General features: G+C 44.7%; 1 protein-coding gene across 2 annotated transcripts in view; it reads left to right on the top strand.

Moving 5' to 3' along the window:
• The window catches only part of ULK4 (unc-51 like kinase 4), a 251,617-nt gene that overhangs the window by 33,085 nt on the left and 190,905 nt on the right, over window positions 1-27,627 (top strand). For both annotated transcript variants that reach the window (XM_059664478.1, XM_059664479.1), the window contains exons 18-21: window positions 5,188-5,295; window positions 7,040-7,123; window positions 16,411-16,572; window positions 23,246-23,428. In XM_059664478.1, coding sequence (XP_059520461.1) covers window positions 5,188-5,295; window positions 7,040-7,123; window positions 16,411-16,572; window positions 23,246-23,428 — 537 coding nt within the window. The remainder of the gene's footprint in view (window positions 1-5,187; window positions 5,296-7,039; window positions 7,124-16,410; window positions 16,573-23,245; window positions 23,429-27,627) is intronic.

Here is a 27,627-nt window from a genome sequence, read left to right as displayed (position 1 = left end):
TAAACACTTATTAGCTGAAGGGCTCTGATTAAGGCTCTTGAAAAGATGTGCGTGCAGGTGAGTGTTTGAAGTTGAGAGGTGTTGGCGGCACTGGCAGGGCCCCTGTGTCTGGGTGCCCCTGTGTCTGTGGGTGCCCCTGTGTCTGTGGGTGCGTCCTCACTCCTGCAAACACTCCCACACTCTGGCTTTCCAAAGGATCTGTGATTCAGGGTCTCACAGGTCACATGACACTACCTTCCCCGCAGTGCCCTGCGCTACTGACCCCCTGCTCACTCTCCTTGTCCACTGAGGACGCGGCTCCTTGCTCACCACCTTCCATTTCACCTGCACTGCATTCATTAGTTGCTTCTTGTATGTGCCCTGAGCGGAGATCAAACCTATGGCCTTGGTGTAGCTCTAACCAGCTGAGTTACTGGGCCAGGGCCGACACTGTGACCATGTCTGGCTTGTTCATAGCCCTGAGCTGAAACTGATGTCATTTAAAAAAAACAATATTTTTAAATTAATTTCAAAGAGGAAAGGAGAGGGAGAGAGAGATAGAAACATCAATGATGAGATAGAATCTTTGATTGGCTCCCTCCTGTATGCCCCACACCGGAGATCAATCGAGCTCACAATCTAGGCATGTGCCCTGACCGGGAATTGAACCATGACCTCCTGGTTCAAAGGTCAACGCTCAACCACTGAGCCACGCCGGCTGGGCCCGGTGTCATTTATAGTCCTCCACACGGTTAGTGTCGGTGAATCTGCCCTTGTGTCTCCCTGCTAAACAAACTTGTGTTTTGGTTAGTTCTTGGACAGCACAAGAGGCAAATGTGTTGAACAGGATGAAACGAGTTGAAAACATTCAGGCCTCTGCGGAGAGCGAATATTCAGCCAGGATGCCGAGTGGATCTCACTTGGGGCATCGCCATATTTTAATCACTTTTGCATACAGATGAAACATCTTACCTCAAAGAATTCTTAAACGGCATGCTTCCTAATTTTTTATAACGATGGAAGTCACTGAATTTCTTGCCTGACATCTTGTAGAGCAGTTTTTACCTTTTGTGTTTCTTGCTTTGACTGATTTGCCTGCTCGTTTTACCCGAGCTGTGAACACACCTTTGTTGCAATATTTTCAGAGCAGCAGCTGTGGGGCTTATACAGTGGAATGTGATGTGTTTAGCAATCCTTGCGAACCCAGCAAATGCCACGTTTAATTTTCTATTAGATGAAAGAAAGACAGAAGGAGACTTGGTGGTGGAAAGAATTGCACAAACATAACTAATCAGAGCTGATCCCTGAAGCAGAAAAATGCAATTTAAAATGAGCTTCCTTTGTATTTCTGTTATTTGAGGAGTGTTGAAGAGATGACTATTTAGAATATAGTAGCAAGTAAGTAATAGTTATGAATAGAAAGCTCAAACAGTATTGGGGGTTATGTTCTTTGTGTCATAACTTTGACATATCCCAACATCGAAAAGACTCAGTTTTCATAAAGGACAATGTGATTTGGTTTCTTAAGAAAACATGTAGCCCAGCCATGGTGGCTCAATGGTTGAGCATCGACTTACGAGCCAGGAGTTCACGGTTTGATTCCAGGTCAGGGCATATGCCCAGCTTGTGGGCCCGATCCTCTGTCATGCCAGAGAAACCTGATCAATGATTCTCTCTCATCATTGATGTTTCTATCTCTCTCTCCCTCTCTGAAATCTATAAAAATATATTTTTAATAAAAAAGAAAACTTTGTGCAATGGGCATAATTGTGTTATGATTCCAAATAAAAATGTCATTTAGCCCTAGCTGGTTTGGCTCAGTGGATGGAGCGTCGGCCTGCAGACTGAAGGGTCCTGGGTTCAGTTCCAGTCAAGGGCACATGCCTAGGTTGTGGGCTACATCCCCCGAAGGGGGCATGCAGGAGGCAGCTGGTCAGTGATTCTCTCTCATCATTGATGTTTCTATCTCTCCCTCCCCCTTCCTCTGAAATCAATTAAATAAATAAATAAATATATAAATATATATATATATAATTTAAAAACCCTCAATATACAGGATAGGGCAAAAGTAGGTTTATAGTTGTGAGTGTATGAAAGTTTATTCTTGTATTATTATTTACTAGAGGCCCGGTGCACAAAATTCATGCATGGGGTCAGGGGGTCCCTCAGCCCGGCCTGCATCCTCTCACAGTCCAGGACCCCTAAGGGGATGTCCGCCTGCTGGCTTAGGCTTGATCCTTGATCTCTCTGGGGATCGAGCCTAATCCAGCAGTCAGACATCCCTCTCGCAGTCCAGGGCTCTTGCAGTCCAGGACCCCTCTCTCCATACTGCCTGTCTGCAGTGGAGGCGGGCCGCCACTGCCATTGCACTCAGCATCCGTGAGCCTGGCTTCTGGCTGAGCAGTGCTTCCCCTGTAGGAGCACACTGACCACCAGGGGGCAGCTTCTGTGTTGGACCTCTGCCCCTGGTGGTCATTGTGCATCAAGCAACTGGTTGTTCTGCTGGTCATTCCACCATTTGGTTGATTTGCATATTAGGGTTTTATTATATAGGATTAATTATTATTTTGCATATGGACAACTGTAAACCTACTTTTGTCCCACCTGGCATGTAAATGAAATCCCTGCCTGTAGGTGCAGAAGGGAGGACCGTCGGGAGAGTGTGGAAGCACTGGCATGTATGCCTGGCACCCGATTGATGAGTCTCTTTCACCATTGATATTCCTGTTTCTCTCCCACTCCCTTCCTCTCTCTGAACCTATAAAAACATTAAAAAACAAACAACCCCCTCTCCCCCAATATCCATATATTACTTGGATTTCTGAAGCTGAAGAAGAGCTTAGCAAATCTATTTTACCTTTTTTGTTCTGTTTAGTAATGGCATTTTAAGTGCCAGTCTGCCTAGGTCATCAAACACTTATTTTTCTCCGTGGTATTTGTCATTCATACGGTATGTTTGTTCACTATTCTTATAGTTTTCCTTTTTACTAGTAATATTTTTTTAAAGTTTTACAATAACAAGGGGGAAACTATCCAAACAACACTGCAGGGAAACACTGTTCACCGCTCTCCAAAGCTGACGTAGGCAGCGCCGTGTCAGGCTGCCGTGGGGTTACTAGCATGGACTACGTGATGCGTGTCTGTCTGCGCTGTCCTGTCGTGCTGGAGGCCATTCAGACAGTTCCATCTCTTCCAGGATCTGCAGCATTAAGGTGTTTTAATTTCCAGTGATGCTTACTGACCCAGAGTGCCCGTGGGCTATAAGATTGAGAAAAGCTGTGAGTCCCTGTCCCTAGCTTTGCGAAGCAGTGAGCTGGGTATGGGTTTTGAATTTAGCGTGAGGTTGACTTAAAAAAAAATTAAACCTTTTATTTTGAGATAATTAATAGATTCATATGAGGTTGTAAGAAATAATCCAGAGAGATCCTGGGTATGCTTCATCCATTTTCCCCAGAGGTTGCATCTTGGAGAACTAGAGTAGAATATTGCTGCAGGATATGGACATCAAAACAGTTAGGGAACAGTTTCAACACCCCAAGGACCCCTCAGACTGCCCCTTTTTAACCACGCCCACTGCCCTCTATCACGTGTCCTCCCCTAACCCCTAGCCCTGGCAGCCACTAACCTGTTTGCCATTTCTATACTCTTGTCATTTTGAGAATGTTGTATAAATGGAATCATATAGTATGTAACCTTTTGTGATTGGCTTTTTTTCATGTTTAGCACATTTCTCTGAAGATTCATCCAGAGAAAGGAGCCAGAAAAAGGAATATGTAGTATGCGATCCCATTTACATAAACTCTAGAAAATGTGGATTAATGACAGAAGGTACACTGGTGGCTGTCTCGGGAGGAGGAAGGAGTAGGATGGAGGGATTAGTTACCAAAGTAACCGGAGGGAACACTCGGGGTGTTGCCGTTTTGATCGGGGCTGCAGGTGATGATGTCACAGATGGTTACCTTTACATAGCTGCAGTTTACGGTATGTCAGTTGTAACTTAACAAAACCGTTTATAAAAAAATACCACATCCACAGTGTCCTCCAGTACCTGACTACTGACTGCGAGCTCACCCCACATGGACACCACTCCTCCGGGTTCTTGTTTACAAAAGGGCCAGAGATCACGTGCTGGGATAGTGTCACTTTGTTAAGTGGTTCTGGAAGCTTTCAAATGCCTCCTTTCAGTGTCTATTCTGCCGTCTTTGCCGACGGTGAGTAGCCTTGTCTGTGCGCCACACTCGGAGCCGCGTTGACCTGGAGCATGTTTCTGCACTGTCTTACCTGCTCCGAGCTCCCTCTCAGGATGGGGCGGACTCACGTGCCATCGGAAACCTTCCTCCCCCGCTTCCTGGTCACCGTGTGATCCCACTCACCCGTGGTCCCATGTGTGCATTCCGGTGACGAGGGGCTGGGACTGCCTTAGCGTCGCTCCTGGGAAATTAACTACGTTCGATACATGCTGCTGAGGGTCAACGTGGATCATATTGAAGCTTTGGGAAAATATTTCTACTCTCAGGTTTTTGAAGGAATCATTTAAAAGTGTAATGCAATGTGAGAGTTTTTATTTGTTTAAAAAATTTTATTTTATTTTATTGATTTTTTACAGAGAGGAAGGGAGAGGGATAGAGAGTTAGAAACATCAATGAGAGAGAAACATCGATCAGCTGCCTCCTGCACAATCCCTACTGGGGATGTGCCCGCAACTAAGGTACATGCCCATGACCAGAATCGAACCTGGGACCCTTCAGTCCCCAGGCCGACACTCTATCCACTGAGCCAAACCCATTAGGGCAATGTGAGAGTTTTTAAACGGGGCCGTGCTAGGGACCTGGAATGGTAGGCGCTGGTGCCCACCCTGGCTGTCCGGGGAGCTGGCGGAGACTTGCTGGACCCTCCCCCGAGTCCCCATCTCTACAGTTAGCGCAACACTTGCCTGGCCGGGTCAGCGAGGCGGCGAAAGTGCTTGGTAGCTGACCAGTGCCCTCCAGACCGGAGTGCGTTTTCCCGGAGGCGTTTTTACTGTCATCGGGGACAGTTACTATTTTTTCTTTCTTTCAGGAATCAGGCCCATATTTTGAAAATCATTTGGAAACTGCTTCTTAAAAATGGAAGGTGAATTCTGGAGAGAGTCTTGCCTTTTACATACAGGTGTGAGAACAGAGATACATATCAAATAATATACTTTTTTTTCCCTCTCTCTCTTTTCAGGCAATTACTCTCCTAACCGAATTAATTAGGGAAAACTTCAGGAACAGCAAATTAAAACAGTGCCTGTTGCCAGCCCTCGGGGAGCTGCTCTATCTGGTGGCCACCCAGGTGAGCCTGTCTGATTGAGATGAGCCCTGCTGCGCATGGACGCGTTCTGACATATCCCGGCCGGCGAGTATTAATAGCCCATGAAAGTTCCCTGACTCTGCCGCTGCGAGCTCGCCCCAGGAGCTGAGGAGAGATGCTGCTCTGGAGGAGAGAGGCTGTCGGTCTCTCCCTGTCTGTCTGTCATCTTCCCTCCCCTCTTTTGCTTTCGAGCAGCAATTTTCAGCCGGTGTGCCGCAATATTCCCATTGTTTCTAAAAGTAGGTGTCGAGAATCGCGTTCCTTGGTGGCTTACTCTACTTGGATGGAAACGAGGCTGTTTTAATAAAGCCCCCGTCTGTGACCATGACAGGCGACCGCATCTTATGCTAGCCAGCCTGACGAGGGGATTCTGCCCCTGGGCCCACGAAAACCCGTACGTTTTCAGGAGAGATGAGGGCTTTTGTGGGCCTGTCACTTTGAATATATGTCAACCTCAGAATCTCAAGTCCGAGCTGACCGAGGAGAGGCTGGCCCGGAGTGATGGTGCACGCTGTGTAACAGAGACCTAGCCCGCCTGCGGGCGCTCTGCTCACACCCAGGGTACCAGGAGGGCGGAAGGCGGAGTGGGACTCTGCAGAGGACGTTACAGAGCAACGCCGTCGCAGTTTGTGTGGCTTTGTCCTTCTGTCAGGGGTGCCTCCCACCCCAGTCCAGGTGTTCTTACTTTTGCGTTTTTTTGGTTCAGCCCGTAATCATCTCTCACCTGGCCTGTCGTCAGAACTCCCAGACAGTCTCCTCGCTTTGCTCTTGTGTTGGTAAAAGTGTGTTTTCCAGACATCAGCCATGGCGAGCCTGTTACACACATGAGAGACTGCAGGTGTCGCTCCTCAGAGGCCCTGTGCCTCTCGTGTTGCTCACGGTCATCAGTCCCTCCAGTTGCTTCTAGGCCCCAGTGCCCGCCTCACCTCAGCCTCCCTCGCCCCGCCTCGCTCACTCCTTCCGCCACGCTGACCTCCCCCAGCTCCTCGCACGCACCCCCTGTGCCTGCTCCTGCCTGCACACCTCCCTCCGCACCGGCGCTTCCTCCTGCTCGCCGTGTTTCCCAGGTGTCTGCGTGTTCTCCCTGCTCGTGGGTCTCTTCAGAGGCCTGGCTGTCAGCAGTGTGAGATGGAGCCACCCGTCTAGTGTCCCTCTAACCCAGTCTTTCTCAACCTTCTGGCCCTTTAAATACAGTTCCTCATGTTGTGACCCAACCATACAATTATTTTCGTGGCTACTTCATCACTGTCATGTTGCTACTGTTATGAATCGTCATGTAAATATCTGATATGCAGGATGGTCTTAGGTGACCCCTGTGAAAGGGTCGTTCGACTGCCAAAGGGGTCGCGACCCACAGGTTGAGAACCGCTGCTCTAACCCCTTACCTGCTGTGGTTTTCCTTATAGCGCTCATCAATAGGGTGGTTTCTCTGTCAGCCAGGTCCTGTTGCCATTTCTCAGTTCTTCTCTAGCTTCTGATGAGGGGATCGATCAAGATCATATGTAACAAAGCAAGCAGTAGACACAGTACCAGCCTGTGCAGTGCAGTCAGAGACCCCCCCCCCCCCCCCCCCAGTCAGATCGTAAATGACGGGGTAAATCGTGCTGTAAAGAGAATATTAGGAAGTTTTAGAGAGTTGGTGTATTTGAAACGGCACCTTTCTCTGGAATGGGTTAATCTCGTTTGTGCTGCGAGCGTCACCGCCTTTTCTTCCCCTTCATTTTAGGAAGAAAAAAGAAAGCACCCCAGAGAATGCTGGGCCGTTCCCCTGGCTGCGTACACGGTGCTAATGAGGTGCCTTCGGGAAGGGGTAAGGCCCTTTGTTGTCCGCCCTGCGCCCTCCATGGTAATAACCCTCCGGGCAGCAGCGTGGGATTGTAGCCTGCAGCGGTGCGGCAGCTTGTCAGGCAGGGATTGCTCCTGAATTTCAGTCCTGCCACCAGCCACCCTCAGCAGGTGCCCTCCCGCGGAGCAGGCTGGAAGCGAACCAGCTTTCTCCTTCGTTTTCAAAAGGTGGTAGCAAATAGAAGCCACATAAGTAGCTTGTAATAACGTATCCTTAGTCCTTCCCGCCTTTGAAAGCCACCAAGACACCAGTTTGGGAAGCGAGGTGAGGTGCGTGCAGAGAATGTGCTGCGGGCCTCAGGAGCCCCGCGATGGGCTTGTCAGGCTGCGATTTTGCGGTTTGGAAACCGGCGCCTCCCACGAGTGTCCACTGGCTTTCATAGTAGGTGGTGTTGATCATGTGAGGTGACTTCTCCGTTTACTCAGATCCCTTCCCACGCCGCCCTTCATGGCTGTGCACCAGCCGCTCGCCAGCCTGCCGACTCGTACAGTAGTGCCCACGTGGAATGTGAAGGGTTTAGTTACTGACCTCAGAGGTTGGCGTTTTCTGTTTGCTTTAAACCATCTGACATTATTTCACCCAAGGCAAAGCCATGGGCTAAGAACATTCCTTAAGGAATGAAGAAAATATGTTGCAATAAACATCTTCCTTTTGAGTTCACTGCACCCCTTCCCCTCCCCTGTGACCCCCAAGTGCAGTCTGAAGACTTTCCAGCTTGTAGGGTTGATATGTAGTCAGTTGTCCTGATGGGATGTGCATGACGCTGGGAAATTATATTGTATCAGTAACAGGGCAGTTAAGTCATGTTTATCTGTAGTCAGAGGGTACCTTTAGGTGTCATTCACGGCCTCCAGCGAGGCGCACTTGGGGGTTCACAGATGAAGAAGGTGACATTTCCATGCACACTCAGGTCCCATCTGTCGTGGAGAGAAGATAAAGATATCAAGTGGAATATGTCAAGTAAATAAATGCAGAAGAACACAATATAGGAACGCAAAGGAGAAAGGAGTCCTCCAGGAACTCTTTTCAGAGCTTAAAAGCAATTTTAGAAACTTGGTGTCTTTAGTTTTTAAAACTCAGATGAATGCCTAATCGAAGGTGATCCATTCTAGTTCACGAGGTTGTATCCTTTGTTAAATATCTTCTCTCCTCTCCCTCGCATATTTTTCACTGTATATATAATAGGAAGGATAATGTTTGATATCCAAGTGTATTGTTTTAAAATTATTGTTAATAACTGTAAAATAATGATATTATTTTGTATTTTAGAACATACACATTTTTTTTTGTCTTGGTAGGTTTGGCAAGTCTTGTGTATTTTTCATAAAGAGGGGAACTTCCAGAACTCTCTCACTTATGAAAATTTTAGGTCATATATTTGAAGAGCAGCAACGTTTGTGCTTTGGCGGCATATTCACTAACATTGTCCCTGTGGCACAGATAAATTAGGGGGTGATCCTACCCCCTACAAAAGATTCCTATCCTTATAAAAATATTCAACTGTAACAGTTCTTTTGTATATATGTCTAATGTATTGAGGACATAGTTGAAGGTAAATAATTTCAAAGCCTTTTATCTTCAACATTTACAAAATTTTTCCATGTGGAGAACTTCCTGAAACTAGGTTCCTTTCTTGCGAACTATCTCATACACAGAAGAGTCTATGAAATGTGTGTGTGCAGGTAAGAGCACACACTCTCAGACACGCGTGCTCTTAAAAGCGAAAAAGGACCCCGGCTGAGAGGGTTCATCCCGTCCCTCTTGGATCCCAGCTGGTTCTTCCCTTCACGGAGTAGCCGCTATTCCGACTTTGCTGATAAACATTTCCTGAATTTTTTTAAAATTGTGGTTCCATCTTTGAACCACAATTGCTAAGTATTTCATTGATTGTTTAAGGCTAAACCTTATATACATGGAATGGCACCATATCCTTTTGGGACTTAATTTTTTTCTTGTTGTTAATCCTAATATGAGGATATTTTTCCCATTGCTTTTCAGAGAGATTGGAAAGGTGGGAGGGAGGGAGGGAAGGAGAGAGGGAGGAAGGGAGAGAGAGAGAGAGAGAGAGAGAGAGAGAGAGAGAGAGAGAGAGAGAGAGAGAGAAAGAAACATCCATGTGAGAGAGACACATGGACTGGTTGCCTCCCGCAGGTGCCCTGACTGGAGGGCAGGGATTGAACCCACAACCCAGGTTCCTGCCCTTGACTTGGAATCGAACCAGCGACCCTTCAGTGTGCAGGCTGATGCTCTAACCACTGAACACACTGGCCGGGGGAGACTTAATTGTTTTGCTTAAAGTTAGGCTGGGGTTGATACACGCTGATTGTGCAAACAGTAGCTTCTTTTTTGTTTTTTTTTTTAAAATATATATTTTTATTGATTTTTTACAGAGAGGAAGGGAGAGGGATAGAGAGTTAGAAACATAGATGAGAGAGAAACATCGAGCAGCTGCCTCCTGCACAACCCCCACTGGGGATGTGCCCGCAACCAAGGTACATGCCCTTGACCAGACTCGAACCTGGGACCCTTCAGTCTGCAGGCCGACGCTCTATCCACTGAGCCAAACCAGTTAGGGCAAACAGTAGCTTCTTTATACCACTGTATGGTGTGTTGTTGGAATACGGCTCAATGTACACACACGTGTGTATGTATGTGTGTCAGTTTATCCCCCACCAGCAGGGTGTAGGAGGACCCATAACCCACGTCTTTTCGAACATTTGAATTTCAATTTTTTGTCCATTTTATGGACATTAAATGGTTTTTTATAATAGCTTTAATACGCATTTTCCTGATACGAATGAGAATGACCATCTTTTTCTTATTTATCTCATTTGTGTTTTTTTGTTTCCTCTTTAGAAAATCAAGATTTTCTGTTGCTCTGCAGGATTTCTGTACATTCTACCCCAGCCTATTATCATATAATGTTTCAAATTTTAGAGAAGGAAAGAAAACTATAATGACCACCCTTATTTCTGTTACCTAGATTCAAGTTTTTAGCATTTTACTTTTTTTGCTTTGTTATAATACATATTTATATGTTCATATGTCTGTGTATTTATTATTTACTTTTTCATTCATTTATTTTCTGAACTGTTAGGAAAGAAATTGCAGATGTCACAGCCCTCCATCCTCAGGGATTTTCATGTATTCTGGATACTCATATGTTGCGTGTATATGTTACAGATACTTTCCAATTTGTGGTTGGGCTTTTCATTTTTTTTACAGTGTCTATTGATGAGCAGAAGTTCTGATTTTTAATGTAGCTAAATTTACCAGTCTATTCCTTTATGATTTGTGATTGTTTGTCTTAAGTTTCTCTACTCCAACATCAAGATAGTCTATTACATTTTCTTCAAAAGGTTTTAGAGCTGTAAACTGTTAGTAATTGTGGTGTGTGTGTGTGTGTGTGTAGTGCTATATATGGGTACAGTTTATTTCACAGGTATGTTTTTATTGCCAGCCAGTGTGGCTCAGTGATTGAGCATTGACTTATGAGCAGGTCACAATTCGATTCCCCATCAGAGCACATGCTTGGGTTTTGGGCTCCATCCCCAGTATGGGACATGCAGGAGGCAGCTGATCAACGATTCTTTCTCATCATTGATGTTCCTATCTCTCTTTCTCCTTTCCTCTCTGAAATCAATGAAAACATATTTTAAAAAATGTTGATTTTAAAGAGAGAAGAAGGGAGAGGGAGCGAGAGATAGAAACATTGATGAGAGAGGAACAGCAACATCCATTAGCTGCCTCCTGCACTCCCACTGCTGGGGATGGACTTCACAATCTGGGCATGTACCCTGACCAGGAATCTCACCGGTGACCTCTTGATGCATGGGATGACATCAACCACTGAGCCACACCTGCCAAACTACAGTTTTATTTTTAAAAATAAATGTAGATAATCAGTTGTCCCAATATCATTTACCACCCCCCCCGCCCCCCCGCACTCTGCGGTGTCCCCCCTGTCATATCAGTGTACATTGGTTTTTCTTTTTCTGGGCTCTATTTGGTTCTTTTGACCTATTTTCTTCCTCAGTGCCATCTATTTAACAATATTTTTAAATAATTTTTTAACATATGGAGAGTTTTCCCTTTCTCATGTAATTTTTCAAGATTTCTTAACTATTTTTATTCCTTTTCACTTGTATTTGATTTTTAGAGTCAGCTTCTCAAGTTCACCTGTTGGAATGTTGATTAAGGATCTGTGTATGGCCCAGCTGGTGTGGCTCCGTGGTTGAGCACCGATCTATGAACCAGGAGGTCATGGTTCCGTTCCCGGTCAGGGCACGTGCCTGGGTTGCGGGCTCAGTCCCCGGTGTGGGGTGTGCAGGAGGCAGCCGATCACTTATTCTCTCATCATTGATATTTGTATCCCTCTTCTTTCCTCTCTGAAATCATTACAAATATATTTTTAAAAAATGAATGTATCTATGCCCTGGCCAGTGTAGCTGAGTTGGGTGAGTTCCTCCCATGCAATGAACGGTTGCTGGTTTGATTCCCAGTCAGGGCACATGCTGGGGTGCGGGGCTCAATCCCCAGTCGGGTGCGTGCAGGAGATAGCTGACCAATGTTTTACTCTCTCCCTCTCACTTCCTCTCTCTCAAAATCAATAAAAACATATATATATTTTAAAAAGAATACATCTGTAAATCAATTTGAGGAGAATTGGTTAATATTAGAAAAATGAAGAGACTAACAATAAGAAAAAAACCTTTGTTTCTTTAAAAAAAATACTGGAATAATATGACAGCTGATTTTGAATTCTTGATGGCAGTCAGCTAATGTATTTTATTTATTTCTTAAGTTAACTCTCAGATATAGGTCCTATTCTTTTAAAAAATATATATTTTTATTGATTTCAGAGAAGGGAGATATATAGAGAGATAGAAACATCAATGATGAGAGAGAATCATCGATTGGCTGCCTCCTGCACGCCCCCCCCCCCCCCCCCACTGGGGATTGAGCCCGCAACCCGGGCATGTGCCCTTGACTGGAATCCAGCCGGGACCTCTTGGTCCAGGAGACGATGTTCAATTCACTGAGCCACCCCAGCCGGCTTCGTCCTATTCTTCACAGCTAACATTACCTTTATTTTAGATGTTAATTTTGTTATTCTGTTTTGGAAAAGTAGGCATGTAAATTATAATTATATTGTCCCCCAAACTTTTTTTTTTTTTTGTCAAGACTACCTGTGTAACTAGACAACCAAGGTGTCTGGGCTGCCTGTCACTACCTGAGCCAATTAAGCAGAGACAGGGTTGAATCTTATATGAGTGTTTATCCCAGTCCTGCTACCAGCATGGGAGAGCAGCAGGTCATCCAAAAAATCTGCTCTGCCCCCCACCTCACTATAAGCCAGGTGTTAATATTGGGTGGAAGGACAGAGATTACATAGGGAAGGAGGCAAAGGGGAGGCCAAATGGACAGTTTACCGGGAATGGGGGCTGGAGATTTGCAAAGGCCTGTGGGTATGCAAAGGCTGAGGGTCTTCAAAGGGCTGACAGCTCTGGTTTCTGCAACAAGGTTGTTCATCTTCCCATGGTAACAGGCAGCTCCCTGACGGGGAGGATGGGCTGCATTTCCAGGTGAACTCCCAGGTCCCACATGCAATTCCCAGCCAGGTTAGAATGTGCCTTCTTTAATCAGAACAACCCAATCATAGTTAACAGAGCATGATTAATATTTCTTACAATTCTAGCTGATCCCCAATATTCTATTTCTTCCCCTATCACCTGCAGTACATTAGATCTGCTTAACACCATTAAAACATAGTACAACTATTCATTAAAAGCCTAATTATCATAGGCTTATTTCATAGGATCATTTTCTAATCATCGTAGCTTTTATCCTCATGATATGGTGAAGCAGGTCTTTGATTTAAATGACAGATATTAGTTTAGTTCCGTTATCCCTTCTGAAGAGTTAATTAAGCAGAAAATAGCGCCAATCCTGGTGCTTGTGTGATGTCCGTCAGGGGATCCCAGGGGGACCGGGATGGCAGGAGGGAGTTAATTGACCTGACAGTCTCCCTGAGTTGTAGAACACTGGGTGACACATGGCCCCTTTCCAACCTGGGTGCTCAAGTAGCTGTGGTCTTCTGGTACTAGGAGTGAGTCCTCTAGGAATTGACTGACAATTATGCTCTAAAGCACATGGTAAGGTATTTGAGAGGTCCCACATAATAGCTCCTCTCCCCCCACTTTGGGGGGAAAAGTTTCAGAACCTAATGAGAAATGAGACAGAGCAAGGCATATGGGACAAAAATGGCATATATGTAGTGGAACTAGGGCATATCCTATATAATAAAAGCCTAATATGCAAATCAATTTAATGTCAGAATGGCTGGTCAGTGGGGAGCAGGGCTGGTGAGTGGGTAGCACCAGGCCAGCCAAGGCAGGTTTCAGCAGGCAGGGAGAGGGGATGGCAATCGGGGGGCAGGGGAAGATAGGGGGGTGACAGTGACTGGCAGTGGCGAAGGGGTGATTGGGGGTGGGGCCAGCTGCTCCCCAGCCAGCGCCATCCCCCAATCAGCCCACGGGCCACCTCGCCAGTTGTCTCCTGCAGGGGGAGGCCAGACTGCGGCTTAGGCCCACTCCCCATGGGGAGCCCTCCCCCAAGGGCTCCTGGACTGCAAGAGGGTGTAGGTTGGGCTGAGGGAACCCCCCCCCCCCAAGTGCACGAATTTTCATGTACTGGGCCTCTAGTATGTACATAAAGAGAGCTAGGGCGGGAGACATAGCTACATCTATGGGCAAATAGGCCTCCTTATATTGAACTCCCATATTTAGGGAATCATAGTAGCTGCCCACCCTTTGTTCCCCTCTCCCCCCTCCCCCCCAAAGCAGCACTCTCCAAGCAGAGTCCCTATCCAGGGACTTATGATGCGGGGAGGGTAAAAGAAGACAACTCTGTGGGTGGCCTTTGTCAGGGAAAAGGGGAGGAGCTGACTGAGCTCCTAGCACAGCCGTGGGCAAACTACGGCCTGCTGGCCTGCTGGCCGGATCCGCCTGTTTGAAATGAATAAAACTAAAAAAAAAAAAAAAAAGACCGTACCCTTTAATGTAATGATGTTTACTTTGAATTTATATTAGTTCACACAAACACTCCATCCATGCTTTTGTTCCGGCCCTCTGGTCCAGTTTAAGAACCCATTGTGGCCCTTGAGTCAAAAAGTTTGCCCACCCCTAGCACATCCTATTAGCAACTAGATGAAGCATTGTATTTCCCCGTGGGTAGAGCTGAGTGAAGGAATCGAGGCTAAAAGTGTCACATTGATGTGTCCTAGCTACATGGAAGGAAACATCAGGAATGGGGAGAAGCATTCCCTCCAGTTCTCATTCTGCGAGACAAAAATATGTCAAGGTTTGAGAGAGTTCAAATATCTTTGACATTTCTTCTCTAGCAGCCTTGTAATTCATACTATATAGCATTAAATAATAATAGAAAGTAAAGCTAACACATTGAGAATTTACTACTTTTTATGACCTAGATTAAGTATTCATGTATGTTGACTCATTTTTTTATTTTTATTCTCATCTGAGGATATTTTTCCACTGATTTTTAGAGAGAGTGGAAGAAAGGAGGAAAGACAGAGAATTATTGATGTGAGAGAAACACATCGATTGGTTGCCTCCTGCACGAGCCTTGACCAGGGCCCGGGCGGGGAGGATCCTGCAACCAAGATACGTGCCCTTGACTGGAATTGAACCCGGGTCCCTTTGGTCTGCATGCTGACGCTCTACCCACTCAGCTGAACTGGCCAGGGCTGTATGTTGCCTCATTTAATTTTTAAACTGCCTTGTGTTTGATTATTTCTGTTTTGTGGATGATGAAGCTGAGGCACAGGGATGAAGATGCCCAGAGATATATAGCTAGTAGAGTGTAAAACTATGGCTTGAATCTAGATGTAATTCAATGTTTTCTCATTAAAAAATATTTTTTCATGAAAAATATATAAATTTGGGTTGAAAAGTTAATACACTCATACTGTAATAATGCAAATGATGTACAAATGTCTAAAGTCAACTTAGTGCATCCCTCTCCCCACCACCCCCACCGGTTGTAATCACAATGAACAGAGTATTGTATGCCCTTCTTTTACACACACACATATATATATGTATATGTATATATATTAATAAAAATATATACATTTTGTTAAACAAACATGGGATTACATCAGACATACAATACTTTAACATTTATATATGTTTAATCCTCACCCAAGGATATGCTTTGGGTTGATTTTAGAGAGAGAGGAAGGGAGAGAGAGAAACATTGATTGGTTGCCTACCCTATGCACCCGGACCAGGGGTTGAACCCATAACCTTTTGGTGTATGGGATGATGCTCAACCAACTGAGTCCCACGGCCAGAGCGAATTTACTGATTCTTATGAGTCACATTTCCTGCTTCTTGGCATGTGTGGTAAGATTTCACTGGATTTCAGACACTCTGATTTTTATATTGTTGGGTGCTGGAGTTTTTCTGAATTCCTTTAAGTGCTTTTGTCCTTCCTCTTGGACTCATCTGCGTTCCTTGGACACAGTTTGACCCTTTTGGAGGCTGATTTTAAGTGCTGTTAGGACAACCCAGAACCGCCTTAAGGGTTTGTTTGGTCACACTACCGGGGCTACACCTATCTTAGGTTTTCCTCGATGCCTCATCTGGGGATGGTCTTTGGCCAGTTGGTAATTATTCCCGGCCCTGAGTGACTTCTGAGGGTTGCTCTGCCTGCTCCTTGTGTCTTTAAAGTCACCTTCCAGTTTTGTTATGCTTTTATTTTGTGTTTTTTTCCTTATCATTTCAGCTTTTTTATTAAAATATGTTATATTATGCTAGGTTATTGGTAATAGCTTCATAATTGCCTGAAAGCATGATCACACCTCCTAAAACACCTAACCCAGTGGTTCTCGACCTTCTGGCCCTTTAAATACAGTTCCTCATGTTGTGGCCCAACCATAAAATTATTTTCGTTGCTACTTCGTAACTGTCATGTTGCTACTGTTATGAATCGTCATGTAAATATCTGATATGCAGGATGGTCTTAGGCGACCCCTGTGAAAGGGTTGTTCGACCACCAAAGGGGTCGCGACCCACAGGTTGAGAACCCTTGACCTAACCCATCCAGGGGCAGCTCACACCCTCCTGTGTCAGGCCTTCATTGGCAATGGTCATGAAAAAGTGACATGTCTGTTTCCCATACTAAGTAACACCCTTTTCACCTCCCCCTCGTTCTCTGCTCTCCTGCAGGAGGAGCGTGTGGTGAACCACATGGCAGCGAAGATTATCGAGAACGTCTGCACCACCTGCTCTGCGCAGGCCCAGGGCTTCGTCACCGGAGAGATTGGACCCGCCTTATGGTACCTCTTCAGGCATTCCACTGTCGATGCTCTCAGGATCACAGCAATATCGGTAAGATGGAGCATCTTTTGGGGATACGTTCGCATATATTTAAACACCAAGCTTGCAAAAGTTATTTGAGAAATAGTCATTGAATAGGTAGGAAACAGAAACCTCTGAGTAATAGTTGGTGAGAACAATGACTTGATTTTCTCCGCCAGTAGACGTTTCACAGCTGGGGCTGGACAGCACCGGCACGGTCCGGACATCCTATCGGGACCCGGGGGAGGGGAGGAACCGTGATATGATCAAAACTATACGGAGGCGATAGTGGAAAAGCAGGATTTGGTTTGGTGTATTTTTAGTGTTCCCGTCAGCTCCCACTCTTGGATTTTATATTAAATGGGTTTACCATGTGGTTCAAATGAATTCATCCCCAGGCATCTGTGGTTTTTCGGGTTTTGTATTTTGATTCGTTGTCTGCTGCTTTGCGCACAAGGTCGTAATAACTTGGCATAAAGGATATTATGTTTGAAGACGTGTTCACAGGGCTGTATCCGTGTACCAGTCTTTTGAAGAAACACAGCCCTTCCTCGTGACATTAGTTCCTGTCCCCTGGTTGGACACTCATCTCTTGACCGCTCAGCATTGCCTGGCAGCCTCACTGCCTTCCTCTGCTCATTCGTGCACTCCCCACTGTGGCTGCTCCCTAACTTCCCGCTTTCCTTACATCTCCAATCCCACCAGGAAATGACTCCCGGGGAAAGGGAGGCCATCCAGTGGGCATTCCCTCACTTGAGCCTGCACATCAGAAGTGTGTTTCCATCCACACCCTCCTCAGCTCTCCCCTCCCGCTGCCTCTGACCGTTTCTTCTCCTGTCAGACAAACCCCTCGGATTTCTCCAGGGCTGCGTGTTGGGCCCTGTTTGGGAACCTCACTCAGTGGTTATTGTTGCTCTTTCCTAAATCTCTAAGCTGTCCTTCCAGAGCTTTCTAATCAGCATTCAGGGATTCTTTGCCCCATTACAAAACCAAAACAAACCAAAACAAAAGCACACAAATGTGTCCACACAGATCCCCCTTCACCGCCATACTTGTTTATACAGAGTTGTCATTCCAAATTATCGCTCCTTTCTGCCCCATTTCCTGTTCACCCAGTCTGCTATCTGTCCTAAAGATGTCACTGAAGCGGATCCCGTTGAGATCTGTAATGACTTGCATGTTGCTAAATCCTGTGGGTATTTATGGATATTTTTTAGTTCTTATCTTAATTCACCTATGTAATTTTGAAAATAAAGGGCTAGCAATCCTGCTCACAGAGTATCTTAAGCAAAGGCTATATAGCATCACACACACACACACACACACACACACACACACACACACACACACACACACACACACCATCCTCCTCCTCCTCCCCCGCTTCAGGAGCTATGTGAGTTCAAAATTACAAAACCTAATTACCATGTGAGTAATTATGGAGGAGCCGTCAGAGAGTTAGTCACAGAGTATGCCAGTGAACTTTCTCCAGGCGTCTTGGGATTATATCTTAAGGCATCCATTTTAATCCTGGCCTTTAGAAAAAATCTGTCTTGCTTTAATTGGGTTCATGTTCTCACATCCATCTTTATATCTGCATGGTTTCTTTTCTTGGCTAAGTTTTTCCAGTTGTTCTCACCAAAGTCTTATACTTTCTAGCCCTTTCTTCATCTGACACATGAAGCTTCATTTTTCATCTTGGGCTTCTGGTATTTTGTTCTTAGCATTCATCTAAATAAGTTTTCACTGACATTTTGCCAATTATACAAAAAATGTCTCTTTTTCTTTTCTTTTCTGTCCTCTTATCCCCTCTCTGCCCCTATTCTTATGTTTTCAAATCTCTTGGTTGGAGGAGAGTGTGTGTAGTTTGAAAAAACTTCCAAGGTGGTTTTAATATGGCATGTAAAAATCATTCAAAAGGCACAAAAAAAGGAATGATTCTTAAATTTCTTCGGCAGTGATCCTGTTCACATAGCTAATACGTACACAGCCTTCTCTTTTGAATTAGTCCATTTCTCAGAGAGCTTTTTATTGAATAGAAATTCTGAAGGTAATGCAATGTTCTTTTGGAAGCAAATTTTGAACTGGAACTATTGTTCCCAGTTTTAGAATGTCATCTCAAACTCTATTTTAAAATAAATAAGTACTTCAAAACCATACCACTTGAGATCTGATTTTATTTTAAAATTCAGATAATACAAGCACTCATGTGCTCTTAAGCCTCCAAGAAGCCCTCCCTGTACCAGTGCTTAATATCCAGAGCGGCCAGTTCATGGAAAGCCTTGGACTTCTGAGCAGCATTCTGAAGACCAGACCATTCTAGCCGCCCTCATGTTGCTTTGAATACGCTCAGAAGGAGTCTTGAGAAGTCTCTGATCACGAAATGTGCCCGTTGTGATTGGGGAGGGGTTTTATATCGATAAAAAGTCAGTTTTTCTCTGTAGTGAAGTCATTGTTGGGAGGACCCTTAATTTGCTTGAAAAGTTCTGGCTGTAGCATGATCTTTAAGGACTCCATTGCAAATGTTCTTTTTTTAAATCCTTGGATTAGAAAAATAATGAAACAATTCTGTTTTGATTTTCTAAACAGCAATTTTCTTAGGATTATCATAAATGAATTTTTAAAACGTTCACTTCCCGAACCAGATTTGTTTTTAGTGGATTTATGTTTCCTGTTCACGCTTCCAGATACTAGCTGCTACTTTCCTATGGAAACAGATACAGTGTGGGCTGTAGACGTGAAGAACCCCACTTTCATAGCTTCCAAACTATGGCATCCAACTTAGCCCCCTGTGACTCCCTCAGAAGAGAGAGGAGAGACTGAAAAGTTACTTGAAAGGTGTTTACAGTAGAGTTTATATCACGGAATATCATTCTGATATGGTTGCCTGTAAATGAAGACAGATTTCTGGTTTAAGTTTGAAATGGAGTCAGTGATTTATTTTTTCAGCTTTATTGAGATACTAGAGGCCCGATGCACGAAATTCATGCACTTGGGGGTCAGGTCTCTTAGCCCAGCCCGTGCCCTCTTGCAGTCCAGGAGCCCTCAGCAGACATCCTTAGTATTGCTGTGGAGGCGGGAGAGGCTCCTGCCATCGCCGCTGCGCTTGCCAGCCGTGAGCCCAGCTTCTGGCTGAGCGGCGCTCCCCCTGTGGGAGTGCTCTGACCACCAGGGGGCAGCTCCTGCATTGAACATCTGCCCCCTGGTGGTCAGTGCATGTCACAGCGACCGGTCGTTCTGCTCGTTGGTCGATTTGCATATTAGCCTTTTATTATATAGGTTAAGTGACATGTAACACTGTGTAAGGTGTACAACATGCTGATTTGGTCCTTATCTATAATAATAATAAAAGGATAATATGCTAATTTGACCGGACGTCTCCAGACGTCCTTCCTGACCAAGCCAGGGCCAGAGGGAAGCCAGCCTGGGTCCTGGGTGCCAGAGGGAAGCCGGTGCTGGCAGCCAGGGGAAGGAAGGCCTACTCTTGCACGAATTTTTGTGCACTGGGCCTCTAGTATATTATAAAATGATCACTACCATAGTGGTAGCTTGCACCTCCATCACATCAGGTAACTGTCATTTCTCCTTTTGTGGTACAACATTTAAGATCTATTCTCTTAGCAACTTTCAAATATACATCACAATATTATTAACTGTAATCATTATGTTCTGCATTATATTCCCAGAACTTGCTCATCTTAAAACTGGACGTTGGTGCCGTTTGACCAACATCTTCCCTTTTCCCCACCCTCTCACTCCCAACAACCACCATTGAGTTTCTGTGAGGTCAGCGTTTTGAGATTCCACATGTGAGTGATTTCATACCGTATTTGTCTTTCTCTGCCTGACTTACCTTCCTCAGCAGGATGTCCTCAAGGCCCATCCATGTTGCCACAAATGGCAGGGTTTTCATGTTTCTCACGGCTGACTAAGGTTCTGTTGTATGTCTGGGCCTCATTTTTTTTCCCTCGTCATCTGTTGCCGGTGGTTAGGTTGTTTCCATACCGTGGCTGTTGTGAGTAATGCTGCAGTGACCATGGGAGTGCAGATGTCAGTTTGAGATCCTGTTGTCCTTTTTGAATGATTAAGACAGGACTTTTATAAGAATCCCACTTGCTAATCAGTTCCATGAAGAAAGGGATACTTTTTTTTTTTTTTTAGGGAACAGTATATATTAGTGCTTTGCAGATGTTCATTTTTCAATATATTTGTTTGCTTAGTAACTTCAGAAATGGTAGTAAATGTATACATTACTAATAAAGTAAGCTTTTCCTGTAAGTGCTTATTTCCTTGTAGTAATTTTAAAAATGTCTAATGCAGTCATGGCATTGGAATGTAATTAAAATCCTAAGAAAATAATAGGCATTTATTTGAAAAATTTGAACAGTGCAGTCAGAAAAAGTTGAAGATTCTTCCTTGTCCTTTTAAAAAAAATTTTTTTATATGTTTTTATTGATTTCAGAGACAGGAAGGGAGAGGGAGAGAGAGAGAAACATCAATGATGAGAGAGAATCATTGATCAGTTGCCTCTTGTGTCCCCACTATTAGGGATGAGCACGCCACTCGGGCATGTGCCCTGACCGGAATCCAGCCATGACCGCCTGGTTCATAGGTCAACACTCAATCACTGAGCCACACTGGCCGGGCGCTCTTTTTTCTTTTTCTACCTCTCACCTCCGTTTCTCACTCCTGAGGACAGCTATGTGTGTTACCTGTTCCTTTCTGGTTGTAATAGGTCACATTAGCATTTTCATAAAGACTGGAAGTGTGGTTTGGCATAAAAGAAATACATCCATTTTAAACATGTCATTCTGGTGGGAGATTGACTTTATGCCAACCAGCACTTGTTTTCCTATTTCATCAATAGGAATAACTTCTAAAGGAAGTTCATTCTTGGAGATGGAACAAATATTAAAATTTTTCCTGAGATGTTCGAGAAAATGAAAATATTTTTCAAAGTCTTTATCTTTCCTCTCCCTCCCGCCTGCCGTCCTTTCTTTTGACATCGTAATATTTCTAACAATTCATCTTTTACTTGATCTTTTCATAATAGCAATTCATCTTCTACTTGATCTTTTCATAATCAAGGCTATAAATCCATTTTAAATATAAATCAGGAAGGAGGTTATGACATTAATTATAAGGAATGTTTTTGTAAAACTATTTCTGGCCTAAGTTTATGTCTCTCTTTGAAGTCTCCCATGGACACTCGGAATATGACCATGCCTCTCTTTCACTTAAAACTTTTGAGGTTTTCCCTTTGCTTACGGCTGCGATTTTCAACCTTTTTCATCTCATGACACACATAAACTAATTACCAAAATTCTGCAGCACACCAAAAAAAATATTTTTGCCGATCTGACAAAAAATAGATACAATTTTGATTCACTCACACCGGCCAGCTCTTGTTGTGTTGGCCATTGTCACCTTTTATTTGACAATCTAAGGACTAAATAGTCAGGTAATGCATGTTCTAAGAATTCTTGCCACACGCCGGTTTGAAGTCGCTGGCTCACGGCATCCAGCTAGAAGGTCCTAGGTTGGTAGGCCTTCCTTGGCGTGGGCCTGCTTTTACAGATGGTTCCTGTTTTCCTCTTTCCTGCTCTCTGCCTGCCCTCCTTCCCCCGAAGCAGCGTCTGCTGCATCAGACAAATGCTCTTCATCTCCCCTCGCCATGGGAATCCTCATTCTCTCTCTCTGCCTAGAATTCTCCTCCCTTCCTTTCCCGCTGTCCATTTCCTCCTTCCCCTGCAGGAACTGGCTCCGCATCACCTTGCTGAGGTAGCTGTGGCTGAGTGGCCTTGCCTGCCTTTCTGAGCACGATTACTGAACCCACTCCTATTCCAACACGTACTACATTCTGTTAGTTTATTAATTACAGGCTTTATCTCTAATAGTTTATGAGCAATTTAGGAAAAGCCCAGGGGTCTGATAACCTCAGTTTGAATTCCAGCTTTGCCACTTACTAGCTATATGTTTTTGGGCAAATGGCTTAAATATTTTATGCCTTAGTTTTACCATCTATGAAATGGGGTTAATAATAATACTTTACTTACCTATTGTTGGGAGAATCAAATGAGCTAGTCTGCAGATGTTCTCCACATACTAAACAATAAATGTTAGATACATACTTTTGTGACTATTTCCCCAGCCCCTAGCTTAGTGTCTGCAAAAGAGGACACTTAATGATGTTCATTACTTAAGGGGAAGTTTCCTATCCAGACTTACGAATTAGTTCATCATAGTTAGCTCACCATAACTTCTATGACTATTACTTTTAGAGTAGCGAATGTTTTAAAACAGCTTTAGTTTTCATTAGCAGCTGGATTATTGTTTTATTTTTATTTTTTAAATATATTTTATTGATTTTTTACAGAGAGGAAGGGAGAGAGAGAGTTAGAAACATTGATGAGAGAGAAACATCGATCAGCTGCCTCCTGCACACCTCCCGCTGGGGATGTGCCCGCAATCAAGGTACATGCCCCTGGCCGGAATCGAACCTGGGACCCTTCAGTCCGCAGGCCGACACTCTATCCACCGAGCCAAACCGGTTTCGGCTCTTGTTTTATTTTTAAATGTGTTGTTAATTTCCAACTCAAGCCAAAAGCAGTGACGAAGGAGCGGGGTACGTGCCTTCTACGCTGCACAGGCCTGGCTGCTGCCCTTGGAGTGACTGACAGGCCCGGTCCCCCTGTCTCCGCAGGCCCTGTGCAGGATCACTCGCCACTCCCCGTCCGCCTTCCAGAACGTCATTGAGAAGGTGGGCCTGACCTCGGTGGTCACCGCCCTGGCCTCCGCCATCTGCAGAGTCCAGCAGTACCTGCTGACCTTGTTCACCGCCCTGCTGTCCTGTGGGGTCCACCTGCAGAGGCTGATCCAGGAAAAGGTTTGCATCCCCTTCGCCCAGCGCCCTACCTTAAAACTGTTCCTTCCGCAGTTTCAGTGGACGAGGAATATCATCTCCGTAGGATTAATTTTCATCTCAAGGGACCTTTCTGAACTTTGCCAAGCCTGTGTCCCGTAGGCCGCTCATGCGAAGATGTTGTGAGAGCCTTTTAGTGATTAAAATGGAAATGGCTCTGCCTGCTGGTCCCATGTCAGTGATGAAAAGCTAGAAAATGCCCTTTCTATACACTAGTATTTCTCATGCTGCCCCCTCAACTTTCTCCTTCTCCCCCTCCCCCTCCTCCTCTTCATCCTGCACCTCGTCCTCTTCGTCCTCCTCCTCATCCCTCTCCTCCTCTTCCTCCACCTTTCCCCCATCTCTCTTGCCTGCCTTGGGTGGGGGGGGGGGGGCTTTGTATTCAGACTCATTTTTATTCCTTTCCTCGTCTCATTCTCTGTCAGTGCCACGCACCCGGAGAGCCCCCCTCTTCCTGTTTTTAACTTAGTCCCCTTCTGCTTTGCTTTCCAGTTAATCCATGGACAGTCGTTTGTAAAGTCACATCACAAAACTGTAGAGCTCTGAAGAAGGGTCTGTAGGGTATCCTCTCTAGGCCCTGGCTGGGTAACTCAGTTGGTTAGAGCATCGTCCGGATACAGCAAGGTTGTGGGTTCGATCCCGGTCAGGGCACATATAAGAATAAAAAGTTTTTAAAAAGTGCCTTTTCCAGTCCTTGCTGAAGAGAGTCCCTGGGCCAGCATTGGTGCCTTCTGGGGGGGTGTTGGAAACGCAGACCCCAGGCCCCACCCCAGGCCCCACCCCAAGCTCCCCCCAAACCCCACCCCAGGCCCCACCCACCCCAGGCCCTACCCCAGGCCCCACCCCAGGCCCCACCCCAGGCCCCCACCCAGGCCTCACCCCAGACCCCACCCCAGGCCCTACCCCAGGCCCCACCCCAGACCCCACCCCAGGCCCCACCCCAGGCCGCCGAATCAGAATCGGCATTTTACTGAGGTCGTGTTAACATAGGTGACGCGTTTTAACGTTATGGTTGAGAAGCCCTGTCCTAGAGTATTAGTGTTCAGTTCAGTGAGGTGTTCACAGGTGAAAAAGTGGACTGTGGTTGTATATACATTTGGAAAGTAGTGCGTTAAAGAGAGAATTTCAGTGGGCAGACTTGCCCGTTGTTTCATGTGCTCACGTGTCTTATGAATCTTCGTGCAGCGTTTTTATACCTCGTGGGACCACGGGTTGCTTTTCGGAGGGAAATGCCTGGCACATTGGGTGTTTGCAGAACAGCGAGGGTGGCACTGCTGTGTGTGAATGGACCCACTTACGCGTTTCCTGTGGTAGTGCTGCATTGCCTGCAGCACTTTCAATTTTGATTTTCATCCTAAAAGTTAAAATTTCGATAGTTACTATTAATAATGGTCAGGTTTGCATAGTAAACTTGGTCTGTGAAAGTCAGACAGAGAGCAAGCCGCTTCTTGCCTTTAATTAGTCTGATTTAGACTTTGCTAAGAGATGTGAGGCTCCGAGAAAGTATTTTTTCCAACAGTCTGCATATCTAATTTTTGCTACTAAATTTTCCAAGTCATTAATGTTGTTGTCAGTGTATTAGAAAAAGCACCACTCGAGTAGTTGGACTGTGTAAATTGTGATAATAGAGGCTGAGAGTTTTAGCAGTTATTCTTTTTTCACCCGAGCACAGGCATGAATTAATTTAGTTTCAAAATGATATTTCACAAGCTGGTCAAATTAGAACTTGGTAGTTGGGCTTCCCTGAGGTGTGGGATGTGTTGGGGAGATCTGGGGAGCAAAGCTGTATGCAGGCAGCAGGGATGAAGGGACATGGCAGGGGGTTGGGAGGTAGGAGAAGACTAAAGTAAAGTACTTAGCTCCCTAAGATAATCTCTTTAAAAATTTTGATATCTTTCAAATTCACACTTGTTGCGAATATACTAGTATATGTGCACATACACATACATTCATCTATTCCAGTGGTTCTCAACCTTCCTAAAGCCGTGACCCTTTAATACAGTTCCTCATCTTGTGGTGACCCCCAACCATAAAATTATTTTTGTTGCTACTTCATAACTGTAATTTTGCTACTGTTATGAGTCATAATGTAAATATCTGATATGCTCTATGTGTTTTCCGATGGTTGCGACCCACAGGTTGAGAACCGCTGAATTCCCTCCTTCTGGTTGCCACGCACACATGCCATTAGAATTTTTTTACAGAAATGGGATCAATTGTATATTGTTTGGTGATCCATACTTTCCCTATTGTTTGAATAAGTTAAAGCCAGGTAATGAGAATAAGGGTGATGGATAGTATGCTGTCCTAAACCTGCACTGACATATGCACACAGCGGCTTATTCACATATAAGAACAACTGTGTCTATACTTACGTGTGTGTGTGTGTGTGTATGCATATAGAGAGAAGGGGAAAGTATGTGAATATTACACTTAACTAGATAACTGCTTTGTATATAATTAAATCACTGGTGTGGCTTAAAAATACATACAAAAAACTTACGTTAAGAACTCAGTGCCAGATTCTTGTTGTTAGGAAATCGAAAACGTATGAAACTTCTGGAATCCCATTCTGCTGCATTTCAATTAATTGAGCTTAAAAAACTCACATCAACTTAAGTCACATAGATTCAAACACCTGCCTCAGTCATTTTGTTCCTGGCGTCTGTGACTTTGAATGGACTTCGTAGCCGGATCATCAGTAATGCTTCCTTTGGACTTAGTTTGCTTTGGGGGTCACTTAATGATATAACACGAATTTTTTAAAGCCCTACTGTATTCCACAGGTGAATTTGTTCAGGCTCACCGGTCAGACGGCTTCCTTCTGAGTGCCCTTTAAGTTTTTTGCTTATTTATTTTGACAGGAGCCGCTGTCTCTCTCTCTCTGTGCAGTCTGGTTTGACTGAAGCCTTGCTTCAGGTTTAGCATTTGGACCAAGCAGCACAACAGTGATTAATAATAAACTAGAAGCCGCAGACCTCTGTTATTTGTAAGCACTGTGGAAGATCACTATGAAATATCGTGCCTGCAGAATTTTGAAAAATCTGAATGCTAAGTTTACTAAGGTTTTATTTCTCACAAATCACTAGGCATATAGACTCAATGGTTGCTAATCAAGCTTTTAAAAGATGGTAATTTATGCATGATAATCTGATCATGAGTGCGTATTATATTTTTAACTTGTCCTCATTAATATATTCTACTAGACACATTTTTTACTTAGATACCTGGCTAAACTTCTTTAAGGAAAGTGAATCCAAAAGCCATCTTAGATTTAATCAGCATGGTTTTCATTTCCGTCAGTATGAAAATTGTGTCAGTGTAGCTATGCACGTGATTTCTCACTGCTTTTCCTGGAGGCTGTTATCAGCGATGGCCAGGCTGTCCTCCTCGATTTTCTCCTGGGACAGTTGATTGAAGCAGATCAGTTTCACAGCTTGAGATTTATAAGAGATAATTCTGAAGTGTTCTACCTCATCACTATTTTGATCCACCTCCTCATTTCCCCTTTTAAGGGATGGCTCATCCTTTTGCTTAATGATGATAAGGGTAACATTTTGTTTGCGGTGGATGCTTCCACTATATGGGCCCATTCCTAACATTTTGAATATTCCATCCCATCATCTTTATGTGCGATAGATACGTCCATTCTGAAATCTCTGTCAAGTACCATTTGAATGTTGGACATGAACTCGTCCTGCTGTGGTTTGGCTTCCGCGTTTTGTTCCCACATGCAGTTTCTAGGTGTGCTGAGCTGGATGGCAGGGTGGGTTTCAGTCAAAGCTGAGTACACAGTGGATTGCGTGCCGAAGTGGCCCGAGGTCATTTGTGCTTCTCTGAGGTCGTTTTGATTAGTCATCCGTGGCACTGAGCCTTTGCCTGCCGTCTGTAATCTTCCCTCCTCAGGTGTTGTAAGAGTAACTGTTCTAGAAGTGTGGTGCCGTTGTGTAAGATTAAGCACGGGGCCCTGGGCAACTGGTGGTAGGGAGGTGGTCAGTGCTGCTCATTTAGTTTTTCTGAAGCGGGCGGCCAAATGAGGATTTATTTAGGGCACGAGATGCTTTTAGGCCTAGATCCCAATGGCAGTCTTCTTCAGAATCTGTTTCCTTTATGTCTGGTATTTGCTATAGTTTGCCTCGTTGGTTTCATTCAAAATCCTAAGT

Source organism: Myotis daubentonii, chromosome 14 (genome assembly GCF_963259705.1).
Source record: "Myotis daubentonii chromosome 14, mMyoDau2.1, whole genome shotgun sequence".
Taxonomy (NCBI): Eukaryota; Metazoa; Chordata; class Mammalia; order Chiroptera; family Vespertilionidae; genus Myotis; species Myotis daubentonii.
Note: the sequence above shows the minus strand (reverse complement) of the source record. Positions and strands in the feature narration are given on the sequence as shown.